The following is a 16,245-nucleotide window of genomic DNA, read 5'->3' on the forward strand; positions in this document are numbered from 1 at the left end:
GGCCAATTCCTCCCAGTGATAACTACAACAATCAAGGCTTAACTACAACAAGACTGTGCACAAAGCCCACAAGGGGGTGCACCAAGAGTGTCCTCCTCAGGTAATTGGGGAGGCTGAACCACTGGGCCCTAGAGGACACTTAGCACAGAAAACCACTTTATGAACACAGGGAAGCATAAAAAATGCGGAGACAAAGAAAAAGACACAAATGACAGAAATGGAGGAAAGCAAACTACTGGATATAGAGTTCAAAACCACACTTTTAAGGTCTTGCAATAGTTTTCTAGAAACTGTTGATAAACTTAATGAGATCTACAAGAAATCTAATGAGACCCTCAATGTTGTGATAAAGAACCGACTAGAAATTAAGCATACACTGACTGAAATAAAGAATATTATACAGACTCCCAACAGCAGACTAGAGGACTGCAAGAATCAAGTCAACGATTTGAAATATGAAGAAGCAAAAAACACCCAACCGGAAAAGCAAAATGAAAAAAAAAATCCAAAAATACGAAGATAGCGTAAGGAGCCTCTGGAACAGCTTCAAGCGCACCAACATCCGAATTATAGGGGTGCCAGAGAAAGAGAGAGAGCAAGATATTGAAAACCTATTTGAAGATATAATGACAGAAAACTTCCCCTACCTGGTGAAAGAAATAGACTTACAAGTCCAGGAAGCGCAGAGAACCCCAAACAAAAGGAATCCAAAGAGGACCACACCAAGACACATCATAAGTAAAATGCCACGAGCAAAAGACAAAGAGAGAATCATAAAAGCAGCAAGAGAAAGAAACTCAGTTACCTACAAGGGAGTACCCATACGAATGTCAGCTGATTTCTCAACAGAAACTTTGCAGGCCAGAAGGGAGTGGCAAGAAATATTCAAAGTGATGAATGCCAAGAACCTACAACCAAGATTACTTTATCCAGCAAAGCTATCATTCAGAATTGGAGGCCAGATAAAGAGCTTCACAGATAAGAAAAAGCTAAAGGAGTTCATCACCATCAAACCAGTATTATATGAAATGCTGAAAGGTATCCTTTAAGAAGAGGAAGAAGAAGAAAAAGGTAAAGATACAAATTTTGAACAACAAATACACATCTATCAACAAGTGAATCTGAAAATCAAGTGAATAATCTGATGAACAGAATGAACTGGTGATTATAATAGAATCAGGGGCATAGAAAGGAAGTGGACTGACTATTCTTGTGGGGGAAAGGGGAGGGGGGGGATGCGGGAAGAGACTGGACAAAAATCGTGCACCTATGGATGAGGACAGTGGGTGGGGAGTGAGGGAGGAAGGTGGGGTGGGAACTGGGTGGAGGGGAGTTATGGGGGGAAAAAAGAGGAACAAATGTAATAATCTGAACAATAAAGATTTAATAAAAAAAAAAAAGAAAAAAAGAAAATCAGTGTTGCCAGCAGGTCTTTGGCAAGAGTGTCCACCATTACTAAATCAGTTCTCATACCAGTAAATTAACGAACCAGTATTTTTATAAAAAGTCCAGACCCAAAGACATCATACAAATCATTTAAAGAAAAGGAGGAAAAAACCCACATTCCTAAGAATATAACGAATTCTCCCTGTAGTTATAGCAATGTTTTCTTCTGATTCAAAGCTACAAAATAAGCTGGCTGTACCATGTACACCAAGTTCTTTCTATAGCTCCCCAGTTAGGTTAAAAAAACAAACTAAAGTTTCCTAATTTTACCTATTTTATTGAAGTATAGCACTAACATCAATTTCTGGTAATGTTACCAAGAAATTTCTGAGACTCAATCTCAAATGAAAAAAATTAAACATCTGCATTTAAATGTTCAAAGTGACCAGATCACTTTGGGACCAGTAGATTTGATATTGTTTCAATAAATACAAAATGGCCTTTAATGTCATGCTTTCTTACCTACCCATAAAGGACCCCATCACCATAAATGAGATGTGACCACATTATAACATGAAAATATAGCAGCTAGCTGGAGAAAATAAAGGATATTGCTACAACAACCTTTTTTTTCTCCCTGATGACAGTTTTCAAAATGCTGTCTAGAACTATCTAATGCCATGCCTCCTGAGACTGCCTTCCCTGGATTAGTTCATGTATATTCAAGATTCACATTAATCATTATTTTATGCTTCAATCACTAAAATGTATGAGAACACATGAAAAGCATGATGGGCTGAGAACAAATGAGAGGTTTATTTTCTTCTTTTTCAGTCAAATGTTGGCCTCTGGATTGAAACCCTAACTCATCTTTTCTACATCAATCAACATTTTATTTTGAGGCAGTGACATTTTTATGAATACTTTCTAAAAACATTCTGAAAGTAATATAATGTACAATTGGGGAGGGGGAATCACTCCACTACACTGACAGATCTATCATTTTCCATCTGTATTTCTTTTCCCTTTTTGTAACATGCATGCTATTTCATGTTTAGTTATAATCATAGTGAACATATGGTCATGAATTCTGCTTCTTTAACTGACAATGACATAAGAATTATTATAGTATCTCTAACCTTGGCTTTTAAGACTTCAAATTGGTCCAAATGGGAATAACATAAATTTTTAAAGCATTTTCCCACTATTACATATTTAAAATTTGCTTCTAATCTTTTTGCTACTACTAATAACAGTGTGAAAAAAACATATTTGTGCTTTTTAAAAAAATTGGACTATTTCCTCATGCTTCATTCCTAGAAATAAGGTATTACTATACCTATGCCTCTGTTTATATGTTGAATAACTGCTTTCAAATAGATCTGTATTACATTTTTGGAGGGAAATATGACTATATCTCTTAATATTTTAGTGATCATATCCATTGGCCTAGAAAATCTACATCTAAAATATAACATACAGAAATAGTTTCAAGGATTAACAGAGATTTATACATATATATGTTTGCTGGAGTACTATCCACAATAATACAATATTACAAAAATGCCAAATATTAATCCACAGGGGATTGGAGAGATAAATTTGTAGTATATCCTTATGATGGAATAATAGAGGTATTAATATAATACAATGTCCAAGTGAAAAAAGTTAGTTACAGAAAGTATGTATAGTACTATATCTTTTTTTGTTTAAAATGATTAATATATTTATATGTACGTTAATATCCTAATGGAAAAAGTCTAGGTGAAACCTTAATAATGGTTATTTCTGAGAGCTAGAATTTCAGGAATTTCCTACCTTGTCAAATTATTTGAATTTGTGTTACAAATGTATTAATTTTATGATCATAAATAATGACAAAATCTAAAACACAAAAGAGTAGGTGATATCAATTTCAATGTTAACACCAATGTATGAGTGCTCTAATTTTACAACACCAGGATTTCTCAATCCAGCATTATTGATATTTGGGGCCAGATAATTATTTATTGGATGGTGGGTGCTGTCCTGTGTAGGATATTTAGCAGTATCCAACATAAAGTAGACTATTTCTATCTAACATACTTTAAAGGGCGAATAAAAGATGATAATAGACATATTACTGAGCACTCCAGCTAGTTACTTCTCCCAGCCAGCAACACAACTGGTTTCCCTTCGGGTTTTGGGCAGAAACTCATTTGCTCAGCTCCATTAAGACACCTACACTGCTAACAATGCCTTGATATGATATTCTCTAGATATACAGTCCTTCTCCACCAGCGTTCCACCAGACCATGTAATGAGTTAACTTATCTTCTATGAATCTAGAATAGTACTAGCTATGTACCATCTTTAAAAGAGAACTGAGAAAATAAATCACTCGAATCATTCTCTATAAGGCTTATATTCCCTCACAGAACCCTGTTTGAGAAAGGCTATAATAGAAGGAGGATTGTGGCCCTTTGTCAGTTATTTTCTCCCTTAATACTATTCAACTGTTCATTCTCAAATTTGCAAGAAATAAGTTACTTTACTAATGAGAAAAGTAAGGTACAGGGCACATCAGTTTAAGACAGGACCAGAACAGAGATTTTTCTGACTCTTCATCCAACAGACAATGAAGAAGGAATACTTATTAGTAAGATGATTAAGTAGCAGAATAATTATCTAAGATGAGGAATCCATGCTAAAGGTAACTGCCTGTACCTTATTCTTTTCATCTAGTGATCTTAAATGCTCCTATGTACTGAAAGCTTCAACAATCTTTGTAGCTTCATTAATCTTTATAGCACCTAAGTTACAGCCACACTATTCATTTCTTCCTCCCTTCAAATAATATAAAACTTTTACTTTGCATCTATTGTCATTGAAGGTACATATGTTCTGTATCAACATTAGTTCTAGCCTTTAGGCTTTATTTCTTAAATTTACATTAGCTATAGACAGCTGCAAAATGTCTGGCAATGAATATGTCAGAGGGGGTGGAATTTACATAAATCACATTCACCAAAAAGAATTGGATCTTTTGCATATCTTTACACACAATATTTAAGGGATCAGTGTTACCTTTCAGAAAGGATAATTTTCCACTTTGCAGTAAGGCATTGGGGCCACTCAAGCTATGCAAACCAGTTACTGGTTACTCTTTTATAGTTAATAAAGTGTCAGTTACTGGTTACTCTTTTATAGTTAATAAAGTGTAAATTAAGGAGAAAAATAAAGAGAAAATGTGGGCTTTTACTTTCCTCTCATAGAAAGTTCTGGTATAGGGTAAAGGCAAATGTCTAAAAGATTAGATATTTGCTTAGTAGGAGTGGGTTGGCAGGTTTGAATTCCTCAGAGGTTGAGACCCCTTCTTTCACCTACAAACACCTTCTAATAATATGTGTAGTAATTTCTATAATTATATTCAAATATTGCTCATTTCAATAATTGTCTTTAAAAAGGAGTATTATTTAACACTTCAAAAATTTAAAACGTGTTTCTGAAATGATTGTATTAAATAAGAGAAATTTTTTTAAAAACCACAATGAGAAATTTCTCAATAATCAAATTAGCAAAAATACAAAAGTCTTACAAATATCTGCTGGTGAAGTTACAAGGACACAGGCACTCCTATAATTTAGCACTTAAAGTGCAAAATGGCATAATCCCTTTGGTGGGCAATTTAGCATTGTCTAACAAAATTTCAAATGTATTTACCCCTTAACCCACTAATCTTACTTCTGGAAATTTATCTAACTAATATACCTATGCATATATAAAACAGGTAAGTTCAAGTTTAATCACTGCATCATTATTTGGATAGCATAGAACTGAAAACACTTTATGTTTCCAACATTAGGAGACTGATAAAATAAACTATAGTTTAATTCATAGTACAGTACATAGAACACTATATGCTCAAAACAAAGAATGAGAAAACTATTTTGATATGGAAAGATTCCTAGAATACAATTATGTAAGAGAAAGCTAGGTTTGGACATATATAGCATGCTACTTTTAAAATAAGAAATAAGAGGCAAATAAGAATATTCATTCATATGTGTGCTTGCATTTGAATAAATAAATACTAGGATACACAGGTAATTGATAAAAATGGTAACCTAGAAGGGGCTAGGGGGACAGGTGGATGAGGACAGGAGTAAAAAAATTTCAATATTTACCTTTCTACATAGTTTTTATTTTTAAATCATGTGAATACATTATCTATCTCAAAAATTTACTTTAATTCAAAAACTAAAAATTTCATGTTACAATAAAACAGAATATAAAATTATATAGATATATATATATGTGTGTGTGTGTGTGTGTATACACATATATAATCACAACTATGTAAAAATATCATGCATAGGAAAAAGAATAAACAAGAAATGTCCTAGAATATCTACATAATAAAAGCCTAAGCAACTGTTACAGCAGAACAACCAAAATGACTGGTCGCTATGATGTGCAATGACCACCAGGGGCAGACGCTCAATGCAGGAGCTGCCCCTTTGTGGTCAGTGCACTCCCACAGGGGGAGCGCCGCTCAGCCAGAAGCCAGGTTCATGGCTGGTGAGCACAGCAGTGGTGGCGGGAACCTCTCCCGCTTCCACGGCAGCGCTAAGGAGCAGCGAGCCGAGTGGAAAGAAGCAGCGAGCAGGCAGGCGGTAAGGAGCGAGGGGACCTGGACTGCGAGAGGGCACAGGCCGGGCTGAGGGACCCCCCCCACCCCCTGTGCACATATTTCATGCACTGGACCTCTGGTTTACAATAACTGTCTTTAGGTGTTAAGAGTACATATTTTCTTCTTTCTTTTTTATCCCTGCATTTTCCATGTTATCTATAAGTATGCATTTTTTCAAAAGGGAAATAATGCCTCAGTTTTTCAAACGTTTCCATTCATAATGCACTTCATTCAATAAGTGACTTTTGGTTCCTAGTACCCTAACATTCAATATATGGAATATAATAAGAAACAAACACTTACGAAGATAGCACTATGGCAACAGCATCATTGAGAACACTTTCACCAAAAAGAAGTGCATAAAGTTCAACATCAACTTGAAGCTCGTGGAATATGGCAAGAACAGTCACTAGCAAGTAGAAAGAGTCAGAGTAATATTTAGACATCATAAATATGACATATTCCCCTCCGTAGATGATTATAATTGTTATTTAGAAATTCATTTCTTTGTCTTAGAATTCAACTTGAATAAACATTCTCTTACCATATTAAAGATTCAGTAGTTTTATGTCAATATTTTTCTTTTCCCTAAATGTATACTTGCACAATCTCCTTTCTCTCTCTTACAAACAGCTGAAAATAACCTTGGAAGACTGAGTTGGACTACATTCTTCGTGTGAATGCTAATATTCTTGTCCTGTACATTTATTTTCCATAAGGAATGTATTCAAAATTTCTTACCGACTAGGTGATCATTAATCTTTGAAGAAGAATATTATGAAAAGCATTTCTGCTACAAACTTCATTTCTTCCTTGGAGCCTTACAACTCACTTCTATTTGACTTGCAAATTTCAAGCACACTGATTCAGCAAAGATAGTAGGAAATGAAAACACAAGCTTGCTTTTTAAAAAACATATGCTTTTATTGATTTTTAGAGAGAGGGGAAAGGAAAGGGCGGTATAGAAACATCGATGAGAGAGAAACATCAACATCAATCGGCTGCCTCCTGCATGCCCCCTGCTGGGGATCGATCCGGCAACCTGGGTATGTGCCCTGACCAGGAATTGAACCAGCAACCTTCTGGTACATAGATCGACACTCAACCACTGAGCCACACTGGCAGGACAAGTTTGCTTTTTGACCAGAATTATAGTTGCTTTATTTAACTTAATAAGAAGCCAACTATCATGCTATTATAGCTTGAGAAGGAAAAAAAAAACACTTCTTTTATATGAGAATTCTTAGAAACTCTGATGAGACTGAAGTTGTGTTATAACTACTGAGTCACATACAGCTCACTCACTAAATAAACCCAAACAGGTGTATATGCCTTTATAATTCAGACTAACTATAACTGCCCAATTTTATATAAGGAAAAGATTTTTGCTTGGGCCATTCAGAACAAAACCATAAGGTTGAAGCAATGTAGCCAGTTCTATTGACTTAAATTCCTCATAGGCTTTAAAAAGTGGAGGACCTTGCTTCTAGTGATGACACAGAAAACAGAGAACACTGGCTCCTTGCAAAAACCATGCTATCTTCACATTGATAATGGAAGCAGTTTCAAATACTGTAATGAGGGGGCAGTCTTGATGGTCTTTAAGGAAGCAATTTGATTTTCAGTTTTAAAAATGCTAAGCTACATAAATATATCTCTAAAATGCCTTATCTTTTAAAATAATCTCTTATAGAATGTAAAACATTTCCTTATTTCCCATCGTCATCAAGGTTAACACAGAATTCAGAGATAACCTCAGGATCCTACCTGTAATTGTGCTGGATGACAATAGAAGAAAGTGATTAACGTTCAGGATCAAAAGGTATAACAGAACAAACCTCTACCGAGCTTCTAAAGTCTAGTATAAGAAAACTTGCTTCCTCAGTTCAAAAACTGCAACCTAGCCCTGGCCCGTATGACTCAGTTGGTTGCATCCTCCCAGATTGCCAGTCAGGGCACATGCCTGGTTTCAGGTTCTATCCCCAGTAGGGAGAGTGCAGGAGGCAGCCAACTGATGGTTCGCTCTCATCAGTCTCTCTCCCTCTCCCTCTCTCTCAAATCAATAAAAACATATCAAAAATACTGCAACCTATGTTTCTATCCCTACCTCTTCAGCCTACATATTCTTTAACTGCCTAATTTGTAGCTGTTAAGCCCACCAATACTATATTCGGAAAACTATAACCTAACGCAGTACAATTAAAGTCACTCTTCAGCTGTGCTAATATCAAGACAATTTTATAATCATAAAGCCAATTTTATAAAAACAATTCTTTTTTAGCACAATTGTCTTCATACAATCGTGTAAAAACTTCTTTTCTTACTCTTACATGCAATAGCTGAATGTAAATAGAAGATTTTTAGGGAACTGCTTTTCTAGAAGCTTGAAAGGAAGTATATAATTATTACCCATTTTTATTAATCTAGTTCATCTCCCATACCTAATCACTAGGAATAGAGACCAACCTAGAATTCTGAAAAAAATACCTTATAGTCTGTTTCCAAACAGCATATCAGATTGTGTGGACCAGTAACAGACAAATGTAATAAAGTAAATGAAAAAAATGTGTTTTTAAGCCAAAAGGAACCATGAATTTTGTTTTTCCCCTCCATAACTGGAAAGTACAGTACTATGGGAAGTACCTAATCATGAATTCTGCACCTCAAAGGAAGAATTGCCCACAAATGTTTGCCAGCAAAACACTGTTCCTTAAGTACTTAATCTCCTCTCATGTAATACATACCTGGATCAGTTGCTGATACAATGGCACCAAACAGCAGGCAATCTGTAAAGTAAAAATCTCCCGCAAGTTGTCCAGTTACTTTCATCAGTGCTACACAGCCATACATTATTGACCTGTTCAATAAACATATTTCTACTTTAGAAAAAAAAATCAACTGTTAATGAAGTTAGTATATAGTAATAAGAAGATGGGTCCACTGTAGTACTTTGTAGCTAATCCCAAATTTAATTAATGTCATTTAAATAGGGTAATTCCCTGGCCTTAAGGAAAATTCAAATGATTTCTCTATGTGAACACATTTTACTGAAAAAGTCCTTAGACTCATTCAGAAATACAATATTGCATAAACCAAATATGCATTATTTTAAAATTATAATTTGCAAGCTAAAACATGTTTTAAGCTGCAAGTACTTACCCAATTACGAAACAAGAAATTGCTGTTCCAAGAAAAGCATATGCTAGAATAGACCCAAGGTTTCGAAAGAAATGTCTCTGACAAAAGAAAAGATTACACTGTGTTAGAATACTTACCAAAAAAGGTTTTCTATTCTAATGTGCTAATATTAAATGCATTTTCATTAAAGGAAATAAGAGAACTAATATTTGTACAGGCATAAATTTCAGCATTTATAAAGGAGAAGAAGAAGAGAGGTAGGGAATGTTGGGAAGAGTTGTCTGTTTCTGAAGAGTCAAAGATGATAAAACCCATGGAGTTTAACATTGTTCAAAGTATATGAAATACAAAAGCACTTACTCTTTTCAGACTATATCCTGCATAAAATATGATAGGAGGAAGTAATATGTTGAAAAATACTTCCGGGTCAAAAGTAACCTGTTAAAATAAAGAGTTCTTTTAGCAGAATTCCCTTATAGCACTTCATATTATATTATCACACTATCAAAAGGAAAAAAAAGAAATGTTAAACTGGTGAAAGGCAAGAATTTTAGTGTGGTAACCAAAAATATTTCATATAGGATATATGTTGTTTCATTTCTCAACCAAATGACAAGGACATAGATTTGGAATAACCAGTTAAGTCAGATCTGTAAAAATGTGTTGAAATACTATATTAAAAACCTTTAAATAGGAGAAAGCATGAGAAAATAGGAGGAAGTATATTTGTTTTAAATGAGACCCAAAACTAGTAACATGAAATATGGGGGTACAGCATTATGTTTGGCAAGAGGAAACCAACTTCTTTATGCCTAGGTAATATCTCTAAAGGTATATAACATAATATTGTGGTAAAAAAGTTTCTGCACAACTCATTTCTAATCCTGACAGTCCATTTCTTTTAATACTTATTCCCTAGAATAATACAGATGCCCCCTTCTGTTCATAAGGCTCTAGTAGGATTTGATATGAACACAAAGCATCTACACACATACCCATGCTACAAGTTCGTTTACTAGAACTTTTAAGGAACTGGAATTTTCCATAGGTAGAAAGAACTCCTGCTGCAAAATAAGCTTGAAGTTCATATGAAATTTTAAAAAGCATTCAAGATGGTCAGGAACACAATCAAGTAGTTATAAAAGCCAAGTCCTGCCAATGTAGAAGATAGAAATGGAGGCAAATGGTCAAGAGTGGGTGGAAACAAAGAGACCCTGAGAAGCTTCAGGAATAGAAACTATGAGGTTAACAGGAGAAAGCAGCTTGAAGAATGTCTGGGAGCCAGTGAGACTGCAACCCAACCTCCTACATAAGGCTCTATGTACAGCCTGGTACAATAACTGACACTCAGACTGAAGCCTCTGAAGTTGTGCCAGATTATGAATCAAAGAAAGATTAAATTGTCCTCAGTACAGAATACCATCAAGGCAAGAAAGAATTCAAAGAGATATTAATAGAATATTTTATGTGTTATCAACTCAATGTGCTGGAGTACTATAAACTCTAAGGACTATCTTCAAATTGAAAGAAACATTTATAAATTCTGCTTAGCTCAATACTGGTTACCATTTATTACAATTGCAAACATCAGAGTGAAAAAAAAGGTTTATAGTACTTAACCTCAATCATAAAATGAAATGTACAGACATGTTCATTACTCTGCATTACATTACATTCCTTGAGATTTTACTCCATTTTAAGAGGCTAATTATTTTAAATATCATTTAAAATTTCATTATTTTTCTCCTGAATCACTTTGCTCCTAATTATCCACTTTTTAAAAAAATCAAAATTTCCTTTTAATTAAGAACTTACCTTTCTAAGCATGTCATTATCTTGAATGTTATTGAGTTCATGTGGACTAATTTCTCCTTTCAGCGTATACTCATAAAATTTTCCACTAACATTTACCAATAAGGTAGTTGGGCTTGACTGCACTTCACAGCTCAGGGTCACGTTATTTATATCACTTGGAACATGAATTCCATATCGAAGCACAAGGCCCACAAGAAGACCTGGAAATTAAAAACAAAAAAAAAACAAAAAACCCACAACAATATTAGCTCTTCTTTCAGACAGAGATGACTTCTTTTATACCCTACACACATCTTTAAATTGAAAACAGAAAATATTTTATGATAGTCCCATGCGGTTCAGAACCAATTTTTAGACAGAATGCAATTACATTTTAAAGTATTACTAAATTCAAAAAGCTAAGAGTCCAAAATTCATGCAATCCAGTGAGACAGAAGGCAAAAACATTCCCTAGGGTAACAACACATATCATTGCATTTCTAGATCAAGATATGAAGAAGTGATTAGGCAGGTAACAAAATGAGAAAATAGCTTCAAACCATCTGTACACAGAATACGCTCCAAAGTATCTCAACCTGACAGTGCAATCATGTTAGAAATGTGTTTACCACCTCCATCCATCGATTCACAGGACTGCTAAACACACACATATCTCAAGTTACTCCTAAAGCACGTGGCTGGCCAAATAATACACATTTAACGAATTAGAAAGTCAATAATATTTGTAGATTCATTGAGTTCCCCTACTATTAAAAGGTTAGATTTTAATTTTAAAATACATACTTCAGCTCTAATTGGTTTGGCTCAGTGGATAGAGCGTCGGCCTGCGGACTGAAGGGTCCCAGGTTCGATTCCGGTCAAGGGCCTATACCTTGGTTGTGGGCACATCTCCAGTAGGGAGTGTGCAGGAGGCAGCTCAATTGATATTTCTCTCTCATCAATGTTTCTAACTCTCTATACCTCTCCCTTCCTATCTGTAAAAAATCAATAAAATATATTTAAAAAATACATACTTCAAAATCAAAACATGGAATAGAAGTCCTGAATCTGGCACTATGATATTAACATATTGCTAGAATTTTACCTGGTTCATCATATTGATATTTAAATATGTACAATGTTCTAGGTACTATAAAGTTATATTGACCAAATCCCATATAATTAAAGGCTAATATGCAAATAGACTGAACGGCAGAACAACTGAACCGAACAACTGGTCAATATGACATGCACTGATCACCAGGGGGCACGCACGGAACATGGCTGGCGTTGGCTGTGGCGGGATGGTGGAGGAAGTGAGCGGGGGAACCAGAACAAGGCGGGGTGCTGGTCACTGTCATCGGGGCGAGTCTCTGGTGGTTACTGAAAATTCTTTGTTCCTGCATGCCAGGGTCCCACCTGGCACTCGCACCTGCTGCCGGTGCTGGCCCCGCTCGCACCCACTGCCAGCATTGGAGCCACCACTCACACTCACTGCCGGCACAGGCCCCATCCCCGCTCACACCCACAGCCAGAGCCGTAGCTTGCACTTGCTGCCATCAGTGGGTGCGAATGGCGGCTGCTGGCCCCGATCGCCCCTAAGGGCTTCTCCACCTCCCCCTGCTCCTGAGGGGCAATTGGGGCAGCAGCTGCTGCTTGCACCGGCTGATGGTGCTGGCCCCAATCCGCACGGTCAGTGGATGTGAATGGGGTTGGCACCGTCAGCGTGTGGGAACATAGGCGGGAGTGGAGCTGCTGGCAGACAGGGGACCAGGGACCATGGTGGGAGAGGCCAGGTGGGGGCACAGAGGATGGGCCAAGACTCGCCCCTGTACCCACCACAACCTTGTGGCCCACAGTTGTTTAATAACAGGTGCACGAATTCATGCACTGGGCCCTTGGTTGTTTAATAGCAGCTTTATTGAGCTATAATTCATAAACCATAAAGTTTACCCTTTTAACTTTGGTGGCTTTTAGTATATTCACAAAGTTGTACAGACAGTCCTTGGGTTACATCGGACTCACGTACGTCATTTCGTGGTTACGTTGCCATCTTCCATTTATTTATAAAAAAAAACAGTTCCATCATTTTGACGTATGTACATATGTGCTTTATGTTTTTTATTATTTATTTACCACAAGTAAAGGTCAGGAATTGTTATCTTTCTTTTAATTTTTTTTTACTGTTTCACTTCATTACTGCTGTGTATGTGCTCTATGTGAGTGACGTAGGTGCTTACGTAGGTGGGTTCCAACTTACGGCAAAAATCACATTACGTTGTGCTGTAGGAACGGATCTCTGACGTAACCCGAGGACTGCCTGTATGTTGATCACTACTATCTAATTTTTAAAAAAATTTTCATCGCTCCAAAAAGAAACTCCATACCTATTAGCAGTCACTCTCCATTTCCCCTACCCCAACTTCCAGCCCCTGGAAACCACTAATCTATTTTCTCTACATATAGATTTGCCTATTCTGAACATTTCATATAAATAGAATCCTATAATATGTGACCTTTGGTCTGACTTCTTTCACTTAGCATAATGTTTTCAAGGTTTATCCACATTGTAGCATGAATCAGAACTTAATTCCCTTTTATGGTCAAATAATATTATATTACCTAGATATACCTCAACTGAAAATTAAACTTCTAGAACTTTCTTTAACTCCAAAATTCACAGTATATCCCTATTAGTTACATTTTACCTTCTTATCTCATTTCACTCTAACCAGCCAGCCATTCTTTTAATATATGTGAATGGAGTACTAGCCTAAGTAGGCCCTCAGGGTTCAGAGATGAAAACAAGATCTTTCCTCCAATTATCTCTAAGTCCAGTTAGCAAAATAAAACAGACTGAATAAACAATTATATATATACCAGAGGCCCGATGCACAAAGATTCGTGCAAGAATAGGCCTTCCTTCCCCTGGCTGCCGGCACCGGCTTCCCTCAGGCACCCGGGACCCAGGCCTTCGCTCTGGCCGCTGCCTCCCGCCTTCACCCCAGGCTGGAGTGACCTTCCACCCGCTCCGGCCAGCTCCGTGGCCGCCGCCCAGAGGCTGGCCCTCAGTGGCCGGCCGGGGCTTGTGGGAGGCTTGGCTTCCTTCATCGCTGGGGTGACAAAGGAAGCCAAGTGTCCTGACTGAAGGAAGGCAAGCGTCCTGACCGCTCCGGCCGACTCCGTGGCTCTGGCCGGCACCGCCATCTTTGTGGCTATGGGTGCTACCATCTTTGTCGTGGAGTGATGGTTAATTTGCATATTACCCTTTTATTAGTGTGTGTGTGTGTGTGTGTGTGTAGAAAAGAGGTACCTAACCAAGTAAGAGGGAGTGGGACATTAGGAAAGTCTTTCCAGAGGCATCACCAAAGCAGGTAACAAAGTAAAAGAAAGGTTTTCCAGGTAGGCAGAACAGAAGTATATATCCAGTCAAGAAGAGTGAGAGAATACAGGCCATTCAGGGAATCACATGCCGTTCACTATGGCTGGGATATAAAGTGACAAGAGTTGAGGTGCTAAAGATCAGCAGAAGGTGAATCATAAAAGACATTGCATATTGAAGAAGGGAGTTTAGACTTTATCCCAAAATCAAAAGGAAGTCATAGAAGGGTTATAAGCAGGGACTTGACATCAGATTTCTATTTTAGAAAGACTGGTCTAGACTACAGAGAGTCAAAAAGGTCAGACAGAAGGCCACTGAAGTCATTCAGGCACTAAGAGTTTAGGGCCTAATATAAGAGAGTAGAGACAGGGTGATTTTTATAAGACATTATATTTCAGAATGATTTGGTAACCAAGCAGACTGGGAGGAAAAAGGGTGATGAAAGACTAAGCAGCCTAAACTAACCTGGCAACTAAGTTGGTAAGCTGTTCTGAGCAGCCAGGTGGATAGCATGGCCATTCAGTGACACAGGTAACAGATTTACAAGGAGAAATGCACAGTTCAGTATTTGACATGTTGAGTTTGATGTACCTGTGACACATGCACAGCTGAGTATGTGGGATCTGGAGCTCAAGGAAGGGGGATTGGTCTCTCAGCTGGGGATGCACACTTGTCAGTCATAAGATGATTGAGTCAGGTGCAGAGGAAATTACCTGGGGAGCAAATAAAATGGGAAGAGGACTATGGATATAGGGCTGGGGTTTTAACCCAAGATTTAATAGCTAACATAAAAATGCTGGTAGAGGAGGAGGAGCTGATGAAAGAATCTAAGAAGGGAAAGCCACAGGAGTAGGAAGAAAAGAGAAGGAAGTGAGAAACTGCAAATGCTGCAGCAAAGTAAAAAAAAAAAAAGACAGGCATTAAAGAGTCCATTGGGGTTGGCAACAGGAAGGTCATAGGTGACCCTGGTAAGAGCAGTTTCAGTGTAGTAGTAGGGGCAGAGGCCAGCCAGCATGGGAAGTGATGAGGCAGAAATAGCAGGTATAAGAGCAGTAGTTGGTCAGGAAGGGGGAGGGACTGGGAATGAGGGATCCTTCAGTTTTTTTTTTTTAAGTGAGAAGCAATGATTAAATGGTGAACAGTACAATGACATCAACTTTTTTTTTAATCCTCACCCAAGGACATAGTACTTAGAGAGAAGAGGGGGAAAGAGAAACATCGATGCAAGAGATTGACCGGCTACCTTCCCTATGTGCCCTGAATGGGAATTGAACACGCAACCCAGGTATACACCCTGACCAGGAATCGAACCAACAACCTTTCAGTGCACAGGACGACCAACTGAGCCACTCTGGCTGGGCTTAAAAAAAAGTTTTAACAAAGGTTCAGATTTAAAATAAATGAACAAGCCCTAGCCGGTTTGGCTCAGTGGATACAGCGTTGGCCTGAGGACCAAAGAGTTCCAGGTTCAATTTCGGTCAAGGGCACGTACCTTGGTTGCAGGCTCCTTCTGGGCCTAGGCTCTAGTCCAGTGATGGCGAACCTATGACACGCGTGTCAGAGGTGACACGCGAACTCATTTTTTGGTTGATTTTTCTTTGTTAAATGGCATTTAAATATATAAAATAAATATCAAAAATATAAATCTTGGTTTTCCTATGGTTGCAAATATCAAAAAATTTCTATATGTGACACGGCACCAGAGTTAAGAGGGTTTTTCAAAATGCTGACACGCCGAGCTCAAAAGGTTCGCCATCACTGCTCTAGTCAGAAGCAACCAATCAATGTGTTTCTCTCACATAGATGTTTCTCTCTGTCTTTCCTTCTCTCTTCCACTCTCCCTATAAATCAATGGAAAAATATCCTCGGGTGA

The 16,245-nt window shown here is 37.5% G+C and overlaps 1 protein-coding gene across 4 annotated transcripts in view; it reads right to left on the reverse strand.

Moving 5' to 3' along the window:
- The window catches only part of SLC9A6 (solute carrier family 9 member A6), a 59,374-nt gene that overhangs the window by 36,703 nt on the left and 6,426 nt on the right, over positions 1-16,245 (reverse strand). For all 4 annotated transcript variants that reach the window (XR_004966891.1, XM_036304621.1, XM_036304619.1 and 1 more), the window contains exons 2-6: positions 11,012-11,211; positions 9,557-9,634; positions 9,218-9,294; positions 8,803-8,915; positions 6,362-6,467 (exon numbers count right to left, since the gene is read on the reverse strand). Coding sequence is in view for 3 of the 4 variants with exons in the window: in XM_036304621.1 (XP_036160514.1) it covers positions 6,362-6,467; positions 8,803-8,915; positions 9,218-9,294; positions 9,557-9,634; positions 11,012-11,211 (574 nt within the window). In the remaining variant the exon portion in view is untranslated. The remainder of the gene's footprint in view (positions 1-6,361; positions 6,468-8,802; positions 8,916-9,217; positions 9,295-9,556; positions 9,635-11,011; positions 11,212-16,245) is intronic.

The sequence above is a fragment of the Myotis myotis genome, unplaced genomic scaffold, assembly GCF_014108235.1.
Source record: "Myotis myotis isolate mMyoMyo1 unplaced genomic scaffold, mMyoMyo1.p scaffold_m19_p_4, whole genome shotgun sequence".
In the NCBI taxonomy this organism is placed as follows: Eukaryota; Metazoa; Chordata; class Mammalia; order Chiroptera; family Vespertilionidae; genus Myotis; species Myotis myotis.